The 23,546-nt window shown below is 36.3% G+C and overlaps 1 protein-coding gene across 1 annotated transcript in view; it reads right to left on the bottom strand.

Annotated features, from left to right (window-relative positions):
* Nucleotides 1–18,890, bottom strand: part of TMTC2 (transmembrane O-mannosyltransferase targeting cadherins 2) — a gene marked incomplete at its 3' end in the record, with an annotated part of 84,387 nt that extends 65,497 nt beyond the window's left edge. Inside the window, exon 1 of the mRNA XM_010167077.2 lies at nucleotides 18,071–18,890. Within this exon, the coding sequence (XP_010165379.2) occupies nucleotides 18,071–18,818 (748 nt within the window). The remainder of the gene's footprint in view (nucleotides 1–18,070) is intronic.
* Between the last annotated feature and the right edge of the window lie 4,656 nt (nucleotides 18,891–23,546).

The raw sequence follows: 23,546 nt of genomic DNA, 5'->3' as shown, positions 1-23,546 counted from the left end.
TAAGATTTAGTTTTATTTCTCATTATTCTCTCTTATTCCTCTGATCTGATTGGTAATAAATTAAAACCTGGGGTTTTTTTCCCCGAAGGTTTGTCCATGCCAGTAATTGGTGAGTGATGTCTCTCTGTCCTTATCTCGACCCATGAGCCTTTCATTCTATTCTTCTCCCCCTGCCCAGTTGGGGAGGGGGAGTGATAGAGTGGGCTTTGGTGGGCACCTGGCATCCAACCAGGGTCAACCCACCACAGTCAGGTACTCAGGGAACTTCACTCCTTTTTGGACTTAAGTAGTGCAACTAGCCTTAGCAAAACCAAAGAATTCCAATTAACTACACCTCTGGCATCCAATTTCTCAATTCATATCTCAAGACAAATTTCTCCTGCAAAACTGTAACAACATTGGTTGTTAGTTGTCAGTAATTCTGGAATTTAAAATGGATTTTTATTCCACTTATTTTATATATATGTATGTGTGTGTGTATATATATATACACACACACACATACCCACATAAAATCTGTAATACCTGAAATTGCAAAGGGGAACATTTAATATTCAGAAAATGCTAAAGTATACATATATAACACAATTTAATTCTTAATGAAAAATTAAAATTTTCCCTTATTGGAGACTCTATTCAGCACAAAACAAAAAGCAAGCTGTGAATAAAACAGCTTAATTACCTGTCTGCCAATAAGACCAAACAGTCTCAAGTCTTTTAGAAAGAATACTCCATCATAGCATGGGAACAAAAGTAACATTCTCATGTCTCGCACACCTACAAGACAGTCTACCCGTTCAAAATTTACTTCATTGCCTACTTTCTATAGATCATATTCAATATAAATGGCCATATTAAAAATTGAATCCATTTCATCATCTTATATCCTAAGCCAATTATAAATTGAAAAGTCTCATAATGCTTGATAATTCTTCTGCTAGTTACATTTATTTGTAGAGAACATTTTAAAGGGGTTTTGTTGCTGTTGTTTTAAAATAAATAGCAGGAAAATCAGATAGCACTAAGTATGAAAATAAACAATTGTTTAAATGTTATCATTTTGGTCATATCAAACTAGATCTTTACTAAACTTGAAAGATTACATTTATGCCACCTTACACTAAGTGTAGGTCAAGTTCTCAAGCATTTAATTGCTTTCAAAATGAAAATGAATATGACAAATTTCAGCTTCAAATTTAAAATGATTAATTTCTCAACTATCTCATTGAAAATGAGGATTAAGATTTAACAAGGCTGAAAAATACTAGGCATATTAAACCTTCTCTAAACATCTTCCTTCTGGAAGAGAGCAAGACAAATGACAGTGAAGCAGGAACAATGTTGTCCAATCTAATCCATCTAGATTAAAGAAGCACATCTTATTAAAGAGAACAGTTGAACTTTCATCTTACAATTGAATTATGAAAACAAATGAGAAATGGAAAGGCATGTGTGCAAAAGTGAATCAAGGATCATGCTATGCTATTTAATAAAATAAAAATAACAAAGCAACAAAGTTTCAGAGAAAAGTACTCAGGTGGTGTAAAAGCACGAATGTTGATGACTTGATCCAACAGTTTTCTTAAAAAAAAACAAAGAAAAAATCACAAATCATTAACAAAGATCATAGAATCACAGAATGGTATAGGTTGGAAGGGCCCTTAAATATCATCTAGTTCAAAGCCTCATCCAACCTGGTCTTGAACACTTCCAAGATAACCCAAAGTATTAAAGAAGGATTCTCCTTTCTACCTGTTACTCCTATATAATCCATCAAAAATGAGACGATAATAAAATCTACTTGGAAATTCACAACCTATTAACATATCTGTTGTCAAAACAACTCTGCTGAAACATGGAGAGGAAAAAAACAAACTAAAATCCCCTAATAAATCACTTAAATATAACCTGGTATACTTTTAAAAATAATATAACAAAGAAAAGGAAAATGCTGTCTTTCCCAGTGTGTTAAGCCAAGGGGCAAACAATGTCTTTTGTAAACCTTACTAGGAGCAAACATACTTGAAAAAAAAAAGAAGATACATAACATTCACAATTCACAGCAATGTATTACTGAAGTTTTGTAATACTATTCTCTCCTTAAACTATCAGACTTATCTTGAGTGAAACCAACTACTTGAACAAAAACTGAAGTCTATAGGGAAGCGCCAAGTCATTTGTAATCAACTTGTCAGCAGTTCCAAATTAACAAATTCAGTTCACAGAAAAATTCACATCAAGCCAAGAAAACTTCAATGGAGCTTTACAGATATTTGTGCATTATTTACTATTCTTTAGCTTGTGAAATTAGTAACAGCTGTTCCAGGTTGCATTTACTCTCTTTACAATCCGTCTGCATTACTCCCGATTCATCTATGAAAAGAAGTGAATGCATAACAATTATCATCTGTGGTTTTTCATAAAGTATAGGGATGAAGAGATGATAAAATAAATAGAAAAATAAAGCCTTTTTAAAAAATTATAATGACATCTAGTTTTTGGAAGTACTGCAAGAGGTCTGTTGTTCTCTATTATGACAACTGCATTTATGCTCCCATGTAAGAGCCATGAAACAGATGCTCCTGGGTAACATTTATGATAAGGGACACTAACACAAGAATCTCAATACAGTGGGAGTTCAGAAACTGAATCCTTGATTGTAAAAAAACACAAGCACAGCAGAAAATATGAATCTGGTATTTGAATAAATAACCCACTTCAGAGCTGTAACAATTTCTTTAGCAATGTAAATATTTGCATGATGGTATTAGAGAGGGGGACAGGATAAGTAATTTTAAAAAAATAAAATCTGTCCTACTTCAAAGGAGGAAAAAAAAAAGCTTATCAGTTCCTTTAATGTTCGACTTCAGTAGAGAAACAGCATTTGCTTTTTTTTTTTTTTTTTTTGTTAATTCTGAGTAGTTCCTTTTGGAAAGAAAGCTTACCTGCCAGATATGGCAAAGGGTAAGAGAGGGGAGCAAGTATGACTGAGAACATAACAACCAACCCACTTCAACTTATGTAAAACCCCTTAAAGAGCAAAGATGTGTAATTCTGAAAAATAGTCCACAATTCCAAACTATATGAAAAGATGATAAGAGAAAGTATTTTTTAGTCTAAGTCCTAAAGGTCATTTTGTTTGTTGAATAAAATAGGTTTTTACCTGACAGGTTTTTTAATAATATTTTTTTATTTCCTCTCCCTCCAAACAAAACAATGGGACAAAGAAGATCATTGTGTCCCTGCTAAAAATGGACTAGAAAAGAGAACTATTGTGATTATCAACACAGTTATCAATGCCTTAGAGGTGCTTTTACTTTTACATTTGTAAAAGTAATGTTGATTGGTATCAAAACATGCCACATCAGGTTGATGAACAGAGTAGCTCCTCCATATTCCCCTACTATTTTATACCTAAGCCATCAGTAATCTGAACTTAATGAAAAAATTATTTCTGCTCCCGTTTACTTTGCAGAAATCAGATTTCCAAGTTCATCAAAGACGACTGAGCATGTGGGCCTAACAGATGCTGTAAAGCTCCAAAGAATCATCCTTCTCAAAACCTCTTGAAGTTCCTAGCCATTATTGTTGGCAAGACATTCATTTGGATGACAACTGAAGGGTGAGAATCCTAATTTTACTTTTCTTAAATACTTTCTTCTGTTTTCAGTACTGCCCAAAAGGATTTTCCATTTGCTTCTCTTCTCTTCCAAGGCTTACAAGTCAATTAGGATATGCACATTTTATATAAATCAATTATTTGGGACATTTCCTCTTGGTCATAGCATCAGTGTTTGAAATTTGCATTGCAGTTGGTGCAAAGTTTTATGTTTTCTTTCATTCCAAACTTGTTGAGTAAGAAATCTTAAAGAGGTTAGAGCAGTACAACAAAATTTAAAACATTACAAGGAGGAAACAGTACTAATTATACTTCTCGCTTTGAAATGCTGTGAAGTCTTCCAAGAATTTACATCACAGTATGACTTATTTTCAGTGGGGTTTTTTCCTGAAATTAGTTACTTAACTAGTTACTAGTGTAATGGAATGAAATCTGAAAGAACTAAAATAACTTTATGGAAAAGTAAAAGTTTTTACTACTTTCCAGCCAATGCTTCTGATAAAGCAGCAAAAATAGCATGGGGAAGATGCCTTTGGCCTTCACCATGCTGCATATATTAAAGGGTGTCAGTTTATATGTGGCTGTCACAATAAAAGATTTGATGGAACATTAACTTCTAAAAGTTTGGTGCATAAAATAAAACCAAAAATAACCTCTTCTCTTCTGCTATTAACTTTTATGTAGACTTTAATTCCTGGAGCATGAAAACACAGGTTTCTAGTTTAGGGCAATTCTGGCAATTCTTTTTTCTTTTTTTCTTTTTTTTCTTTTTACCATCTGTTCTTAACACTTTTTCATTTTGCACTATAAATTACTACTTTACAGGTATCAGTGTGAAACTCATGAATTACAAGCATTTGCATTGCCACCTCATCCTGTAGGCAGTCAAGCGCAGTAGCATGTTTTGAATCTCTCAGCATTGTGGTAGAGAGGAGCAAATAGAATATTGAATATTCTTGGAACTTTCAATAAGTATGTTTTTCTATTAATTCTTAGCACCTACACTGAATACTTCTAGGTCAGACATTTTGTGAACAAAATTGTTAATTCTGCCACCTATCTGAAGCTCTACTTTAACAGCTGAAAGCCATGTATTGCCCTACATAGAGCACTGGACCACTGCTAAGGTTACAGACTATTAAAAAAATAAAAGAATTTTGTGAAACAATGCTGACAGCAGAGGATGCCTCAGTTAAAATAAACTTAATGTAGCATGTTGCACAGAAAATGAAAAGATTTTTCTTATGTTCTTCAAGTTTATACCCTTAAAACAGATACCTTCCTGTCATCAGGAAGGAAATATGGAAATATTGTGCTTTCAGCTCCCTCCTGCTAAAATTACAGGTGCTAAACTGGGAATTAAAAGCGGTATATTCTGTTTCCAACTGTGTCGCTGGTCTGTTGTTCAGTAGGCTTCACCTCCTGATGCCTTTCTATTTGTTCTCTTGACACTTGCTACTCATCCATTAATTACAAGGTTTTTCTGCCAAGGATTGTATCTCACTATGGGTTTTTCGCACAGTGCCTACTTTAACAATGCAGCTGGACACTAATGGAACATAAATGCATTACTTTGAATGAAGTAGGAAGAAGAGAAAGTGTCCCTGCAACACAGAAGAGAGATGTGAGGAACATTTCCTCATATAACCAGTATTCTCACAAAATGAGGGCCAAGAAAACTAAGTTACTTACAGTTTAAGCATTGTGGGAACAACGATATTGGTGTATGTGTTTTATATTTTGATCTATGTTCTTAGCCTCTGATAAAGTGTCATCCTTCCTAAAATACATTTGTGAGCAGATAAAGCTTGCATTTGATTAAAATAAAATTAAAATAAACAAAAGTTGTAAAAATCTGGCATTTCTTTGAGTCTTTAGAGGACTTCTGAGCATGGTCTACTTCATGAGAAATAAGTTGAAACTTTAGTCACAATGTTTGTAAGTGGAAAACTCATCCTACTCGGAAAAAAAAAATAAAAAAAAGAGGCTGAGATTTTCAACAGACATCAACACATTTCCAACATCCTACTACTACAAATCACTTTTGTTGAGTAAGGCACGAAGACAGAGCACAGCACTACTTACATCATTCACATTTGAAAGATTCTAACCATAGCTATAAAGAACAACACCTTTTCCTCCTTGTAGGAAGGTTAGATTCATCAGCAGCTTATAGCTTTTTCCTTTCAAGGGTGCTACTTGATAAAACAAAGTGGTGCTCCAGTCTTTAACATTCACATTTAATCAGGCAATCACTTTGTTGTAGAGGGGGAAAGTTTCATGAACAGAGGCAGATAGGTTTCCCCAGTAAAAATTCTGCAAGCTCAGTTGCACACTCAAGAAAAGGAAATAAAGAGAGGTCAATATTTTAAATAGTTTTTCTACAATACAGACCCACTGTCTCTCACAAAAACATTCAGAAGATCAATTAGATAATGTTTGTTAAGTGGTCTGAGAACAGAAAAGTTCATGTAAATTCCAAAGGATATTATTTTGAAATTGGAACAAGTTTTAAGTTCTACATTATGGTTTGTACAAGGTTTTTATATTTTTCCTATCACTCCAAAGAATTTTTTTTTTTAAATTGTCAAATTCATTCTTATCATTTGCAATAATTTTCCTCTAAAAACTTCACTTGTTAATAAACACATTTGGATCAAGCTTCCTCATTTTGCTAACTCAACAGAAGTGCCCTGTTTCTTGTTTCCTAAAGGGATAAATGGTCTCTATATACCCATAATTTATGAGTTTAATCTACTTTACACATTTTTTTTTTTTCATATCAGTAGGTATGCGGTAACGTTGAGACAGACTGTATTAGAGATTTACCACCTCCTAACTTTTATATATTATTATTATTTTTATTGAGTGTTCTTTATATCATTTGTTCAACACTTCATTTGTTGATCAGTTCCAGGGCTTTTGGAATGACAGCAGGTGAAAGAAAAACATAATTGAAGACTATGCAGAGCTCTGAGAGCCATCCAACACCATGTCAGCACAGGTACTGAACCAACTGACTTTGGCAGGCAGTGCTTCAGTTTTGTTTCTTAGATTTGAAACCCTGATGCAAATGGGTATGAAAGCATGAGACTTCATACTATGCTAGGCATCACTGCCTGATATAGCCCCTCCACTTACTGTTACAGACAATTAACATTTCCTCCTCAAAGGATGGCACAATGGCTCTGTCAGCTTAATGAACCTGAGAGATGTGACTGACCAGCTGGTAAAGTGTTCTTGGGCTTCACCATTTACTCTGTTTAGTCTACAGTATGGACTCCTCATTCTGCCTAGGACATACTTGCAGATTTTGGTAATCCAATTAGCTTTAATGAACCTAATCTCAAATGTGTGAGGGCTCCACAATCTGCCTGAATAGTAAATACCACATTACCAGAGCCTTTAGCAAGCACCCAGAATAAAGCAAAGCATCAAAGAAAAATTATAAGTATACTCATATACTCCTGCTTCTCGTAGACACCCTAATTCACTACACGTGACAGGCTACTGTATGAAGAAATTCTCACCAGTAGCTTTGTTTGAAGTGCTACAGGATCAAATAACATTTCCTCACTGGTTTTAGTTATGTATCAACAATGTAAAATATTTTCAGGCTAACATTATAGAAACTCTTAACAGCACAGCTCTCACTCAGTACTAGTCAACAAATTCAGGAAGAAACATGCTCCTCAACCACTCATCTCTCAGATGGAGGTACCATCTCACGTCTCATGTAGCCAGTGTGCTACACCGTCAGTCCTTCCACTTCTCCCACAAAACAAAAGCAATACTCCAGAAAAAGCTGTCCTGTTAAACCAGATTCAGCCCACAAAGCCACTGGTCACACTGCAGAACCTCTAAAAAGATTCAAACCAGAAATCACCACCTCACTGTAACTTTGTACATATTCTTTACAAATCAACACATCAACATACATATTGTTCTGGTTACGTCCTCCCATTTACCAGTCTTTATATGATTCAGTTTTGCTTAATACTGCAACTCTGATGTAGATATTCTGATTAAGATAAAACTACTGCAAGATCACAGATTTGTTGACAGTACCAGAGTTTTCTGCTTTCCAAGGAGTGCTGGCACACGTCAGTGCACGAGGAAATAGCTTTTTATCTGTCAAAAAGATAATAACGAACGACTGATAAACATAGATTACATTTTATTTCAACGGAAATCTCGTTGTCAAAGGAGATAACTGCCGGAGGTTACTTCAGGGCAGTGTTTCATGACACAGCAGCTCTAGCGGAATTACACTTTTAAGGAATTCCTGCATTTACCACCCTCCAGGCAATTCAGTTCTGCCACCTGTCCCTCATTCTAAAATGATTTTTGGGAAGACTTGGTATGAATCAGATGAATAAACTGATTCAGGTTAGAAAAAAAAAAAAAAGAAAAGGCAGATCATAGTATCTTCAACACATGATCTAGTCTCTGCTCTGATTCACAGCAGAACCTGATCACATCTTTATTTGCACAGCTTTATTAGCTATGCATGCACTGCAAGTATATGAACACAGTAAGCCATTACTGCCATAAAGCTCCCATATCATGAAACTTCACAAGGGTCAGGAGCAAAGCAGTCAACCAGCACTGATTCAAAACTCTCATAAGGAATCATATTTTATAGAGGCAATGGACTCAAATTGTTCAAGAAAGCAAGATGAGGACAGATCAGCAGAAAACTACAAGTGGAAAAGGAGAACTCTGTGCACCCCAGAGACCTCAGATTAACCCTGAGGAATTCTTCAGAGTACTAAACTGACTCGAGTGAGGGGACCATGTAGTAAATCTGTCAAATTACTTAACTTTTTAAACAGCAGGCATTGTTCTAAAAATAATTATTTATGATATATTTCAAAATTATCACTCACATCCCAAGTGGTGAACTGTAAGCCAGACTCCTACAGAAATGGAAGGGTGCACTTAACTGACTGAAATGATAGCTCTGGTCCTCAAAGTTTAAAGTAGATGGATCATGTTGGCTCCTTTCCAGGAAAGGGGAACAGAGAGGACAGTGTCCTGGAAACATGCCAGAGAAGCCACAGGAGGGGGAAATCAGTGCTAGGGTTTGTCAAACCAAGAGAACAGTCAGAGTACTCAAACTAACGTATGTCAGACTTGGAAAAGGCAAATTAGCGCCTATCCAGGAAGCAGGCTTTTCATGACACTTTAAGTTGTATGGTTTTGTTTTAAATCACTTATTAAGGCAAGACAGAGTCTGTGAAGCTTTGCCAGCCAATAAATATCCACACTGGTATGGAAATACAGGTGGAAGGTGGGCCATAAAATTACCTTATTCATCTTTTGTCAGCAGTGAAACTAAAGACACTAGAATTATTAACTATTATCTTTAGTAGTCCATATTCCAAATATCTTCCATGTTTTAAGAACTGGAAGAAAAAGTTCAGTGTGCTAGAGCATCCAAGCAAAGAGAAGGACAGGACATTGAGCATTCAGTCCCTCTCTTTTGTTATCTTTTCTGTAAATTAAATCAAAGCCTGTGAAGGGCCTGGAGAACAAGTCTTATGAGGAGTGGCTGAGGGAGCTGGGGTTGTTAAGCATGGAGAAGAGGAGGCTGAAAGGAGACGCTCTCTATAACTACCTGAAAGGAGGTTGTAGAGATGTGGGAGTCAGTCTCTTCTCCCAGGTTGTAGAGATGTGGGAGTCAGTCTCTTCTCCCAGGTGATAAGCAATAGAACGAGAGGAAATGGCCTCAAGTTGCGCCAGAGGAGGTTTAGATTGGATATTAGGAAAAACTTCTTCACCAAAAGGGTAGTCAAGCATTGGAACAGGCTGCCCAGGGAGGTGGTGGAGTCACCATCCCTGGTGGTATTTAAAAGATGGGTAGACGAGGTGCTTAGGGACATGGTTTAGAGGTGGAATTGGTAGTGTTAGGTTTATGGTTGGATTCAGTGATCTTAAAGGTCTTTACCAACCACTACAATTCTGTGATTCTATATGCAAACCTTTTGCACATGCTATAATTGTATCAGCCATAATTCAATTTATGCACGTTAGTCCAAGCTTGAGTGCAAATAAAGCTCCCTGTTACAAAGGAAGGCTATTAGAAATGTTAGTGAAATATTTGTATTTATCTATCACTGCCATTTTACACTGACAAAAGAGGTATAAAGAGGCATGTAAGTAACTCAGTGTCCTGTTTACTTTAAAGGTTTTTTTTTCTCTACCAGAGAAATGGGACCTCAGTGTGTACTTATATGACACCATTTACAGATAAGAAAATGAAGACATGTAACCCGAGGTGAAAATCTGTATGTAAAGAAAAAATTTTCACAGTTGACATATTTTGAAAAAAGGTTAGAGAATGAAACAATTGGATGACTACCCAATGCATTTAAACAAACATGCTCAGCCTAAGAACTAACTTGAACAAACATGTTTTCCTCTAACAAACACTAACTCTTTCACTCAGAAAAAAATCAGGTTAGTTTCTTAGAGTGCATAAATAAGGACTCAGGGCCTGACTTTTAATCAAATGGGAAAATAAAATCTACCATTTTTTGGCAAAGAAAATGCTGAACTTAATCCATTTCCCTACTAAAAAAAAAAAAGAAATCCTTCTTTGACCAGGTTTTTTTTGACCATAGTTGTTAGCACAGATGACTTTGTTGAATGATTTTGCAGAGCACCTCAGGGAAGGCAGGAGAAGAAATAACAGTCTGATGATTCCATGTCTCAAAACACGATAATTGAGTCCATGTCTCAAAATCGTTTATTTCTTTAAATTCTTAGTATATGCAAAGGCAAAAAAAGTCTAGCTAGTAGTTAACAACAGATTCTCTTCCAATCCTCCTGCTATTCAGGATTCACAGATTAGAGACTCTGTTGGACTGCACTCAGGGAAAAAAAAGTTAGTAGCCTTGTTTGCAGTTCTCTATATGCATAAAGGAAGAATATTGGTCTTTCTCATAACCTGATGAAGCAGAAGCAGATATCCCACAGTGACTTGGGTTTCAGAGGAAATTACAGTACTACTGTAGAACTGAAAGAGAGAACACTGTCACTGGAGAATAAATTCAGTTTTTTAACTGAAGTGTAAACCACTTTCCTTTGGCTCTCCAGCATATTTACCATAACCAGACTGCTTTGCTGAGGCTGGGCTGCCTGTAGGATGCTCAAATGCTCTAGATAACTATGGCTGTTTCTCACACAACTTACTAATGGCCATTCCTTCTACACTTTCTAATCATCCAGGGCAGCAGCACCACTGATTTAGAGAGCCCTACACTATTTTCAGAGACAAGTCTTTTTTATTTAACTTCCAAACAATTCTATGTGGTTCACTTACTAGTTGAGGTTTCTCTTTTAAAGCTGCTATGAGTGGCAGATAGAAAAAGTACTTCCTATTTATTTCAAGAACTCTGAAGCATCCTGTACAACAGTTACCCTTCAAATTCTGCCATTTTTGTTATGAACAAAGACATTAAATTTACCACAGTATACCCTACATAATGTATATACATCAATAATAAACTTATATAGCCATATAAATTTATTACTAATTATATTTAATATAGAATTATGACTTTTTAATTTTTCACGTCTTTAAGATAATTGCATTATTGGGTGCATTTCCCCATACAGTAGCTGTTAAAGGGTTATTGCTGACAGCTAGAAACATTTTACATTGACAGAAGGTATACTACCTTTACAGTAATTTCTTCTCAAAAGAAACAGCCACACTTAAGTTTCTGATCAAAGTTGAAAATAAAAACAGAAGTCAAAGGAAATATCCATGCAACATTTAGTCAATAGATTAACTACTGGAAAGTTCTGATGAAGCTGTTGGGAAGACTGAAAATTACTTGGTGTTATTTTTCTATGACAATTACATCAAAAAAAGTTAACTAAAAAGTATGCCACAAATCACTGTAGTGATTGTGTATCCTGGTAGTTATTTACCAACTACCTTAGTATGGGTATTATACTATCCTAAATGTGGAGAGGTTTTAACAAAATAATGTATCACCAAAATTTTTCAAAAATTATCCATGTCTAAAGAAAATAGGTAACGCGACTCCCAGTCCAGAGGGAAAAAACTGAGATTTAAGTGGCTTGTTTAAAGGCTACAGAGCTCATTAGCAAACTAAAACAAACTCATGAATACCTAATTACAGATGCTATGCTCATATCACTATTATTTCTTAACAGTGATAATATGCAAAACTTCTGTGCATAATTATTAGCAGGTTTTATATTTTCAAAATCTGCTGGTTTGCAGCAATCTGTTCCCTGAAATTACTTTCTTCCTTAAGCCTTATTTTTCAAAAACAGCATTTTCCATTCACTGCAGTGTTATTTGAGTTAGACCTTTACCACTTTTAGAGTGATTTTAATATTATTGAAGTCAAATAATCCAAAGGAACAAGAAATAATTACTGTGCAGGGTGAATATTTTGGGCTACTGACCCAAAGATAAGTTGTAGTTTTACTACCAAGTTGCATATAAAAAAATGAATATATGCACTAAAACACTGAAATGTAATCCCAAGTGCTCAAAGTATTTTTAAATGCCCAATGTGCTGTTTGTTAAAATACACACTAATTTATTTGGGAGTAAAAAAAAAAAAAAAGTGTGGTGAACAACTAGCTGAGAGTGCCTGCCAGAGCTGTCAAAAACAAAGCTCTAAAGGTATTACAAGAGAACTCAGCTTCTTGTCAGCAAAATGTATGCTCTTAATAATAAACATATTCAAAGAATGCCGTATCTTAAAATATTTCTTCTCCTTTTGTCTCCAGTCATCACTAGTGATACAAAAATATTAATAATCATGGGAAATTCTGTGTTTTTGCATCCTTTTTGTTTGAGGGAAATATGGCTTCTTTACCTAGCTTACTACAAGGTATTGCAACTACTTTTCCTCATTGCATTATTAAGTTGGTATTTTCATTGTCTGCTGAAGACCTGTTACTGAGAGTTACTGTTATCAAAGAATCATTTTCTAAGTAGAGAAGGATAACAGCAGCAAGCTGTCAAATCAGATGGAAACAGCTTCTAATATTTACTTCTACCCAAAGGCACAGAACTAGAACATACAATCTCTACTTTTGCTGGTTTAGGGTTTTGGTTTTTGTTTGTGGGGGGTTTTTTTGTTGGGGATTTTTTGTTTTGTTTTGTTTTAATTGGAGGAGGAGCTCTTTGGGGAAAACAAATTTGGGTACCTTTTTAACAATTACAAATTTACGTAAATGGAACAAAACTAACTCATGTTATTTCCCCCCCACACACTAACACACTAACATACCAATGTGAACAAACCAATTCTTATAGCAAATACATTTGCTTGCTGCCTTAATAATGGTAAAACAAAGAGGAAGTTAACACTACAAATTATTCAACATGGATAACAAAATTAAATTTAGTGTTTTAAAAATAATAAAAAGAGTATAATTTTTTTCTAGTTCAGATCAAAAGGCAAGTATTATGCTACCCAGATCAGACTAAATAAGCTAAATTCTAAATTCAGCTTTAAGAATTCCTTCAATTTTATTTAGCAGAATGTATTAGTAAACTAAATAGTAAACTAATTACATAAAATTACATGAAAACTACAAATGAAACAAAAAATGAAATTGCTACTTTTTAATGATTTCTCAGATAAGCATACAGCTACTCTGGACACTGTTGTTCAATTAAGATGCTTCACAGTCTGAACTTCACATTCGTATCTTGACATTTGCACACGCATAAAGAAGCAGTCCTTACTAATCTTAAGGTAAGATTGATGCTAAACTGATGATAAGGAGAGAAAAAAAACAAACCAAAAACTGGGGCGGGGGGGGGGAAGAAAAGGTAATTATCCATGAAGTTCCATGGAGTAAAACTGATCGAGGCTGAATGCTATGCAAAAAATGCTAAAAAAAAAAAAAAAAAAAAATCCAAAAGAAGTTCTACAAATCTTCTACAGGCACAAATGCAGTAGAATGAAGCAAGAAGATCTCACATCCCTGTTGCAAAGGGAAAAAAAAAAAAGTAGGACAGAGAAAAGGAACATTGTGGTCCAGAAAAGTATTTCAGTATTAGAATATCTTGTGAAAACATTAAGCAAAATTGAATGATTCACACTCATAAGAGCTGGTAGCAGGAAGAAAAATGGAAAGACAGAAGGAAAGTGGCTCTCTATATTAGTATGGAACAACTTCTATACTCTTCTCTGTCAACACCATGTCTTGGTCTCATTGCTGCCCACTGAGAACAATGCGGTAACTGATCTAAGAAGCAAGATGCTAAGAACAAGGTTTTTAACTCTAAGTAGGATTATAAGAGGTAAAATGAATTTTAAACCATAGATGATCTGAATGATTTTTGTCTGAAAGAATTGGGGTTTTTTTAAGGCAACATGTTAATCACCTATCAGAAACATTTGAGCAATTTGACTCTAACAGTAGAGTTTATTTTAACCAAGAAACTCAACCCTCTCACCTCAACTTTATCTTCATGTAACAGATATTAAGGATTTTTTTTTTTACCCCCTGCAGAACTGATTAGGAAAGGACAGAAGCACATACTCAAGTCCCACTAACCTGCCCAAGATGTAAACATAGGACATTTCATTAACACTAATGCATGATGGAACAAGGACAAATATCTGAGCCACATGCACAACTGGCTCTGAAGCCAAAAGCTCTAATGCCAACTTAAACCAGTGCCATGTGTGAGACAGGGCTTATCAGACCAGGTATAGCACCACAAAAATGTGGTAATATTGATTTTGGAAGCAGCCTAGTATCTGTTTCTTGCTGCATGTTCCATTGCAGAGAGAATAGTCACATATATGAGTTTAGCAAGACTTGAACGTATGGTTCAAGTTAAGCACCCACTTGGTGTAGCAGGGCAGCTAGTTCCAGGAGGGATCTTCAAAGTTTACTTAACAAATGTCACAGTAAACACCAGGAGACTAATATTTTATCAGTAAATATGACCAAGCAACTAATATCTCTGCAGCAGTCTAACAGTGTAGGCCTCTCTCTGTTATATTCTACTTCTTTATCAGTGTCTGTAACAGCACAACAAAAATATCTGAACAGAGATCATTATGATGTGGACTGCAAGGTACAAAATGGCCTGAAGAAAAAAGATTATGCTCTTTGAAGCCAACTTTTGATACTACCGAGAAAACTAGCTATAACAAGGAATAATGAGAACAATTATTTTGTGTGTCATTATAATTTTATATTAAACACGAGGTAATCATCACCACAGAATGACTCTGTCTAATTGAAAAAGACACGACAGCTACCGCCCATTTTTAACTCTTGATTGTTTTTACATTTTGGGAGGCTTCCTTTGCTATAAAAGAACACTCAAATAATGTGAGCTGTTTTATATCAGTTAGGCTGCTCATTAAGTTGAAGGTAGCAGAGAGAAACACTTGCACTTTTCCCTCCCTAGTGTCAAAACTTGTATACAGCCACTTCAGGATCCATAAACTACATTAATCAATCTTGCCTATTTTTCCCTCAAGTGTTGACAAACTGTTAATGAGGCAAGTCTCAGATCACTTTAAAGATATTTGAAATACCAGCCATAACCAAAACAGCGGATGAACAAGCCCAGTAACGGACGCAGCTAAGGCATCCCAAGTCCTCATTATGACTCCACCAGCTAAGGGCCAGGAGCTGCCTGCCACACAGCGAGGCAGCCAGGAAAGCCAGCACATCCGTGGCAGCGTACTACCTTCTACTCACTTGACTCTCCCATGATGTATTTTGGGATTTAAGAGATGAGCCATCCACTGTGCTTTTGAGTACTTTTTCCATGTTGTCAGTGATTGACAACAGCCTGCAGAAATGTAAATTGCAGAAAGGCTGTGGCTGCTAGGCCAGCATACAGGTGGTTCTGCAACAAAACAGATCAGCTCCTTCCTTTAGCAAAACCAGTCTTTGTGGATCACTACTTCATTATCAATTCCCACACAGGGAGTTTTTGAAGGGATTCCTCTTTGCTTTTTAGCCTAGGACAGAAGAAGTTCTTGTTCAGAAGCTCTTTGCAGGAGAAGAGAGGAAAAGCAGAACCAGCAGGGAAAATAATCCCACTGCTCAAACATAATCAGAAGTAAGAAAATACTTATGAGTAGAAATGACTGCAAGTCAAGGAAAACAGAAATGAGGAGTGGCAGCCTCTTCTTAACAGCCTAAAAGGAAGGAAAACATTTCTCTACTCTACCATTTGACTGAGCAGTCCATTGTCTCACTGTGAATAGCCTATTTATCACTAGCATTCATAAAACTAAAAAAAAAAAAAAAAAGGCAAACAAAAATAAATTGTTTTTCCTATGTCAAACTTATTTAATTATTGAAGTGTAGTCTGAATTGTTGATCTCCTAATGCTTTGGCAAGATTGGCAGCCAGTCTAGTCCAGTCAGGCTTGCCTGATTGTATGAGAAATAGAAAATAAAATTAGCATAGTCAAAGCCAGGGATAATCTAGGAAGTATTCACAATAATGAATAGAGTTGGGTGACAGGTCGCATTAGCTGGGAGTTTCTGATACCCAGCCATGTTACAATGTGTGTGGGCTAGTAAATATTCAGCAGAAGTTTAACAGGATATTTTAAGGAGATTTACAGTCAGCTCAGTCATGTCTATATCACCACCCTGACATGCTGTCTTTGCTTTTGCATATCTTACAAGAAACTTAATGTCAGCTTATATGGCAAGAAACCAGACAATCATATATACATAAGTCTGTGCATACTGAGACTTGTATGATGAAAATAGCTCGACTTGTCTCTTGGGAGCATAATACCCAATAGCCTAATTTCCAGACAACACTGCAGCCAATCCTACTACTGCATAAAAACTAGAAATATATATATTTTTTTAATCACAAAACTGGCTTAAAGCAAGCAGACAACTATTAATACAGTCTGGGATATCTGGGGATCTCCACCAAGGACAAAAATGGAACATATATTAACTATTTAATCAAGTGCAGACACACTCTATCCTTTCCAAGGAAATCTAAAATTTTAATGCAAGCTTTACATCACCACTAAACTGGTAAGTCTCACAGTGACATAGAATCACTCTGGTGTGCTGTCCCACTGTTCAGCTCCTTCTCTTCGTTCCTTGCCCTCCTGCACCAGTTTTGAAAAAAAAAGTAAAAGAAATAGGATGTTTGTTCATAGTTAGCAAAAAGTCACTTACTGCAGCAACAATAATTTTACCTAGGGTAACAAAGCGTATGAAGAGTTACAAAATCAGACTGATGATCGACAAGCTACTATAATGCTGCTTTGCAAGGCATCTTATCTGCCAAATCTGCTTTTTCCCTCCCTATCAGCTCACAGTAACACCAGCATTTGCCTCTTGCTATCACAGCTTTTAGACTATGGCATGATATAACTGTCTAATCGAGAAGCACACCTCTGTCAGCAGATGACTTTGCACCACATAATGGACTTCTAAGCAGAGAACTGAAAAAACTCAAGTGCAATATGTTTAAGCACTGTCAATTTTTTCTTTCACAGAAAGGGAAAGTAATCCCTTCTCACTTCTGATGAATTGTGAATAATGAAGGTTTAGTCAATGCCTACATTGCGCTCACAGGTGGTATTTTGACCGTTCTCATATAAACTTGTTCGTGTGCCAAGAGCAGTACAGCCAGGCTGCATGGAGTTCAGGATCTCAGCTGGATCTGCTGTATATGCTGAAACCACAGAGCCACAGCTGAACATTGTTACCGATCCCTAAATTAGCTGGTTTACTGCCTGTTTGGATGTTGTTTACACTAGCTGTAGTCACATTTCATTAGGGCACAGATACAACCTTTGAGAGAAGTAGCTGGGCAATGTTATGAATAGCTGATATTTATAAATTAACAGGAAGGCATAAGTATTTCACAATAACTCTTTACAGTACTTGTATGCAGGAGGAACTACAGTCATTTTCTAGGCTGAATAATATGACCTCATTTCCTCATTTTTATTATGTAGTATTGACGTTATTTGCATCAGATGAAATTTAAAACAACAGCACCACGATGCTGTCCTTTACTATTTCTTATATTTTGTAGTCACAGCGAACAGAACATTTGGTGAACATTTGAAAAACCTTCATTAGGGTGACACATACCAGATTCCAAGTGGAAAATTACTAGGGTGGGGTCTGCAATACTAATAATACAACTTTTAAATTCCAAAACGCAGAACTAAGATCAATGAAAAAGAAAGTATCCTCTTACCTTAGAGTCTCATTTTCTCCATGTTAACGCCAAACCTGTAACACCTAATCAAAACACATTCCTTTTTATTCCTGCTTTTCCTCATTTTCTACTAATGTATGTACTACTGCAACTTAAAAGGACATTTCCTGAAGTATCCTCTTTAGATATAGTTGACAAAATCAGCCAATTCAAAGGTAAATACAGATAGGAATAAATAAAACATTCACCATAAAGAGCAAAAATTACCTTTAGCAGGGTTTACTTTTATCCCTGACCTATACAGCATCTCCTCATTCTGCCAGTCCCCATTCCTGACAACAGTCTTGAGTCCATAGAAAACAATTAATGCAGCAGTGGAACAAAAAATCAAGTTCTTCACAAAGCGCTTCTGGGCTTTGACATAAAGGGCCCTGACACCTACTGTAACCAGCAGGCAGAAGCCCATACTAGGAACATACAGCACACGCTCTGCTATTACAAAGCCAACATAGAAAAATAGGTTTGTGGCAGGAACAAAGGGCACTATTAACAAAGACAGAGACAGAATGACAATGTTCTCAGTTGAAGGAAGCTGCAGTTTCTGCATTTCATGCTTTTTTATACCATTCTCTTCTTTTGAAGCAAAACTTGACTTCACCTCCAGTGTCTTGCACTCCATCTCTGAATGACAACTATGCCCATTAGCATTCTGCTTGCCGTTCATTACAGTTTTCCCATTGCATTCTCTCTCACTGCTGGAGCCCTTCAAGCTAGAGTAGGTAAGGAGGAGGAGTCCAGCATAGAAGGCCACAGTGTGTAGATTCCTCCAGTCACTGACTGCTTTCAGAAGAGGCACAGCATCCATAGACCAGTCAAAGCTGAGGGTATCTGGACACAGTAGCAGCCAGAGGTTCTTGGTTGGTAGGTAAAAGAAGGTGAGCGTACGTGTGAGAAAACTGTCTGAGTCAGCTGCTGGATTGTCAGAATTGGAAAAACTTGGGGGCTTGTTGCCCATCCAGTATAAGCGAACACCCAGCAGTGCAGTCCCCCAGGAGGTCAGTAAACCAATGCTGAAGAAGGTCAAATTCTTTCTCTAGAGAAAAAAAAAAAAAAAAAAATCAGCAGCAGAAATCAACACCAGGTGTTTAATTCCATAACTTATAAACAAAAAGAACTGAGAAATATCTGATACAACTTTTTTTTTGGTAATGGAAACAAACACTATTGATCTCGGTCTTTGACATCTGGATCACAAAATACTGGGGTACGTTGTTGACCATAGACTAAAAGGACAGACTTTCATTTAAGCTGTATCAAGCCTGTAGCAGAGTCTCAAGCCTTTAGAGATCTTCTGGTTGTCAGTCCTTGTTTAAGATTTAGTTGCACAACCCTTTGGAAACTCTATTTTAGTGGAATTTATGGAACCTTACAATGGTTCCTACATAACCTCCCAAATCCTTTCTTTGCTCCTGGCAGTGCCCAAAACACCAGCTTGCCTTAACTAGATTTAAAGTTTAAAGAATGTTCCAGTTCCCTTTTTCCTAATGAAAGTCTCTCCTAAGGTATGTCACCTGAGAACTAAATAACTTTCCAAGAAGGCAAAAGAGGAAAACAGACACAGATTCCATATTTAGGTCTTCCAGCTCCTGCCTGTTAACCACAGTGATCGCTTGGAGCCTTCAGATCTGCCTACTACTGGAAGCCCCACTTCATTTTGCACTTCACAGGCAAACAATACATTGGGCTTTTGTCTTCAAGCACACCATATTAAATAAGTCCTCTAAAACCTTTCACATCTTCATACTCATCTAAATAATATTATGTGAAGCATGCAGCTGCCTCTACCTACCCATGTCATCATGCTAGCATCTCGAAAAACTCCCACTTATTTATGGAAGAGCTCAATATTTGCCAGCTGGAGCTGCTTGTTGGGTTCCCCCCCCATTATATCTGAAAGCACTTATTTATTCAAATACTTGTAGAAACATACCACTTTTGTCTAAGTGAGAATCAGGAAGCAAGATTTTCTCATCCATTTCTCAGACTAATGAGCTTAAGTTCTGCTCTCAATTACATGGGCCCCCTAAATGAAAGCTGTTTTGGGTTACTCTCTCTTTGCAGAAGAATCAGTAAAAGTTAAAATATGTATATTTTTATATTCAATTTCTCAGATCGCCTTCTGTAAGAAAAGAAAAACTATTTGCCAAATAGCTCCAGACACAGTGTAAGGACTTTGATAATCTTTCCCCCATTATTACAAAGACTTATTTGTCAATCATTTCTCATTTTATTCGGTCTGTTTTTTCCATCTCACACTACAGATTCCTGGGACAGTTATCCAATGTTTCCTCAGTTACTCAGAAGTAGCACCTCACACTGGAATGTTTTATCTTATTTCTTTCAAACAGCTCATTTTTTTTCTTTGTGGAGGGACTCTCCCCTTGATTTCATGAAACAAAAATGATTGTGCTGCTCCATTTTAGGTCAGTTATTAATGGTTTTCTACCATCAGGTGACTGGTGTTTCAGTAACAAGATGTGGTCTAGTCATCATAATTTATCTGCTTATCTCATTAAGAAATTTATTCCTTTTCACATTTCTATAGAGTTCCTCCTTGTGAAGTTTAAAATTTTTAATGGCAGTTAGATGAATTCAATCAATTTTGAGGCAATAAGGAAGAATTCAATGGAGAGATTATTAGGGAACGAACAAATTTGTAATGAGAATATTTATATACTTATATCAGAACCACCTACAAAATGCTGGTACTTTTCATATATAAAGTAAAGCCTGAGTCCACACATTTCATTTCCGTATTAATTTCAGTTTAGTTCATTAGCTTTTATATACTTCTATATCCTAGAAAATTAAAAGTTTTGGTAATAAATCAATCAAAACCCACATCTGCACTTTATGATGAATATATTCCCTGGAAAGCCTACTGTAATCATCTACTTTTATTTGTAAGCTGAATAATACATTGTAACTCATCTCAGATACTGTTTCATTCCTGCCTGCCAGGACTTTTTAAAATGCATTTAATGTTATAAAGCTGTGTAAACTGGTTACCACCAAAACTCCCAACTAGGTTTATATTTGGAATAAAATGATTATTCAGATTTCATGGATTTGCATGTACACCCTCACAGTAAAACCTTATGTCCCTGGTTCAACTTGTCCTTTCATTTCCATCATAATTTGCCGTATGAAATTTTTTCTGCCCGCCCCTCTGGCTCAATCATTTTCAATCTTGTTTCCTTCAAATGTGCATATAAACAACTCTCAAATGTTAAATGTGACATTTCTTGCTCTTTTTATACATCCTTCTACACTCTCTTAAGAGAAGGCTGCGTAGAAAGAAAGAGGCTGGGGAGTGGAAGATGGGGGTTTTTTTGCTAATTTGTTTGTTTTAATCAGAAATTCAGAGCAAGTCTTTGCTGGAAGACTATATACCACTCAAAAGATCAAGACATCCCAAGTACTAAACAAGTGAAACTTGATTAACAGATGAGAAGTGAGCTTTCATGGATTGCTTAGACCACATAGTTATTTTGCACTTTTCAATTAAATGCTGAGAAAGATCACATTACAACGTTCTTCAACAAAACCATGCTAGAGTAGATATGCCATTCCTCATGGATAATAGCGAAACCTGCTAAAAAACTTTCAGATCTTTTTCATACCTTATAAAACAGTAACAATGAAAAGCTTGCCTCTTGCTCCTAGCCCTAGAAATGCCAACAACCTGTACCTCAGAGATAATCCATCCTCACTGCTGGAGTAACTATTTGCAGCCTCCCTTTTTAGCTTAAATTTAAGATCTGTAAGGTCCAGATACTCACATTTCTTGTTTCTACAAAGACCACAACAGATCTATATGTAATACTGTTTTTCATGCTTTTAACAAAACTTTTAAATTATTTTTCTTTAAACATTTTACACCAGTGTCAATTGAAATACCTAAGCATTCACTCATATTGCTGAGAAATATCCAAATAGATGGTTTTCCCACCAGTGTATTAATTTATCATGCCATAAAATACTAGTTCACTAGAGAAGGAGCTCTTGTGGATTCTTCAGCTTAATTGACTACAGGAGTAAACTGCAAATATCCTCTTGTTCCCTCAGACACAAATGGTTTGCATCCTTCCTCAGAAAATATTTCAGACATGAATTTTCTAAAAAGCCAGTAGTTTTACATCTTTTTGAAATTAACTACACGTTAACTACAGCTACGAATAACCTGTAATCGCACATAGACAGTGCTGGCTCAGAAGGGGAATGACAAACCTATTCCCCTTTTTTCTTCTCTCAATATCCATGACTTTTGCACAGCTTTTATCCCTCTGTATTTATATAGTCAGAGATAATTAGAAAGGTTTAGCTCACATTTTGGCTTTATTTTCTTCCAGGCTTTGTAGAGCAAACCAAAAGAAAAAACAAACAAACAAACAAAAAAAACCAAAAAACAAAAAACAATGGGTTACAGCAATTTATTAAAATAAAATAATATAATCATTTTTCCCATAGACATTAGTGTGCAAAGGAAGTGCTTTCAAAATGAACTCTGCTCAGACAAGCACTTTCACTAGCAACTCTTCCTCTGAGCCTCCTGACAGCCTGTGCTCCTCTGACTGCGTACATTTAGTGTAGCTCAGCAGCAGGAAGAGATCCTCTGTAATGCTTGGCAGAAAGGATTTGGATTACTGTACTCATGAGTCCTAATCCAGCCCATCTGCCATATGTTTTGACACCCCCATAAATCCTCTAACCTTCCATAAGTAGTCATTTTCATCTGGGGAAAAAATGAGCACTGATTTAGATCAGATTTAACATCTCTCCTGCCTGCTAACAGTCAAGTACCACCAGTGCAATTTTAGTGTCTGTGACTGCAGAAACCTTTTTCATCTCCCTACCAAAATCCATCTGCATGACCCACCCACATTGCACATTTCCCTTGCATTAAATCCTAATTCCTCACTCCATTATACTGCTCTTAAATAAGGCACTGCAGCAGATTTCTTGATTGGGCAGCCCCTGCCAAAGCTCAGTCATCACCTAAGCGGTATCCAAAGCATTTTCAAAAGACACTATTCTTTTAACCTCACCTTGTCCATTTCACAAAGCAGCATTAAATACAGCACATGGTCAAAACAGTCCAGATATCAAAATCACCAGGGTAAACCACACACAAAAAGTTATTTTTAGAACTCGGGAAATGCAGAAAAGAAAGTGGTTAAGTCACCACGCATTACTCACAGGAGTTTCTTTTATAGCTTAAAGCTCCTTGAAAATATATTGGCTTGAGAACTGGGGCTTTCCAAAGTAGAAAAACGCTGCCAAATCACTAGACTGACAGCATCTTGTTTCCATGATAGGTAGAGGTTCCTGGATCACAGCTCAACCAAGTTTGAGCTGAACTAGAGTTCAAAACGTATCCCCACCAGGAACGAAGCTATTTGCCACAACCCTTGCTAGGCTGTAGTACTGGCTGGAAGTGGCCCTTACCACTCCCTCTCCACCTGCCCAGTTTGCTCCTGTTCACGTGAGCTGCTGGCATGAAGGTCTGTTCTTCCTCAGAGCTGGAATTCTGGCTACAGCTTATCCAATATTGTGACCAACTGTACATATGAAATGACATTATTTTAGTGTTATGAACCCACACAACTTTCTCAACAAGGAAGTCAGTGCATTCATAAAACAGCTGAAGATTATGTGTACATATTTGTATTTAATTAGCAAG

The sequence above is a fragment of the Antrostomus carolinensis genome, unplaced genomic scaffold (genome assembly GCF_000700745.2).
Source record: "Antrostomus carolinensis isolate BGI_N321 unplaced genomic scaffold, ASM70074v2 scaffold3154, whole genome shotgun sequence".
Classification (NCBI taxonomy): domain Eukaryota; kingdom Metazoa; phylum Chordata; class Aves; order Caprimulgiformes; family Caprimulgidae; genus Antrostomus; species Antrostomus carolinensis.
This window is presented reverse-complemented; position numbering and strand designations above follow the sequence as displayed.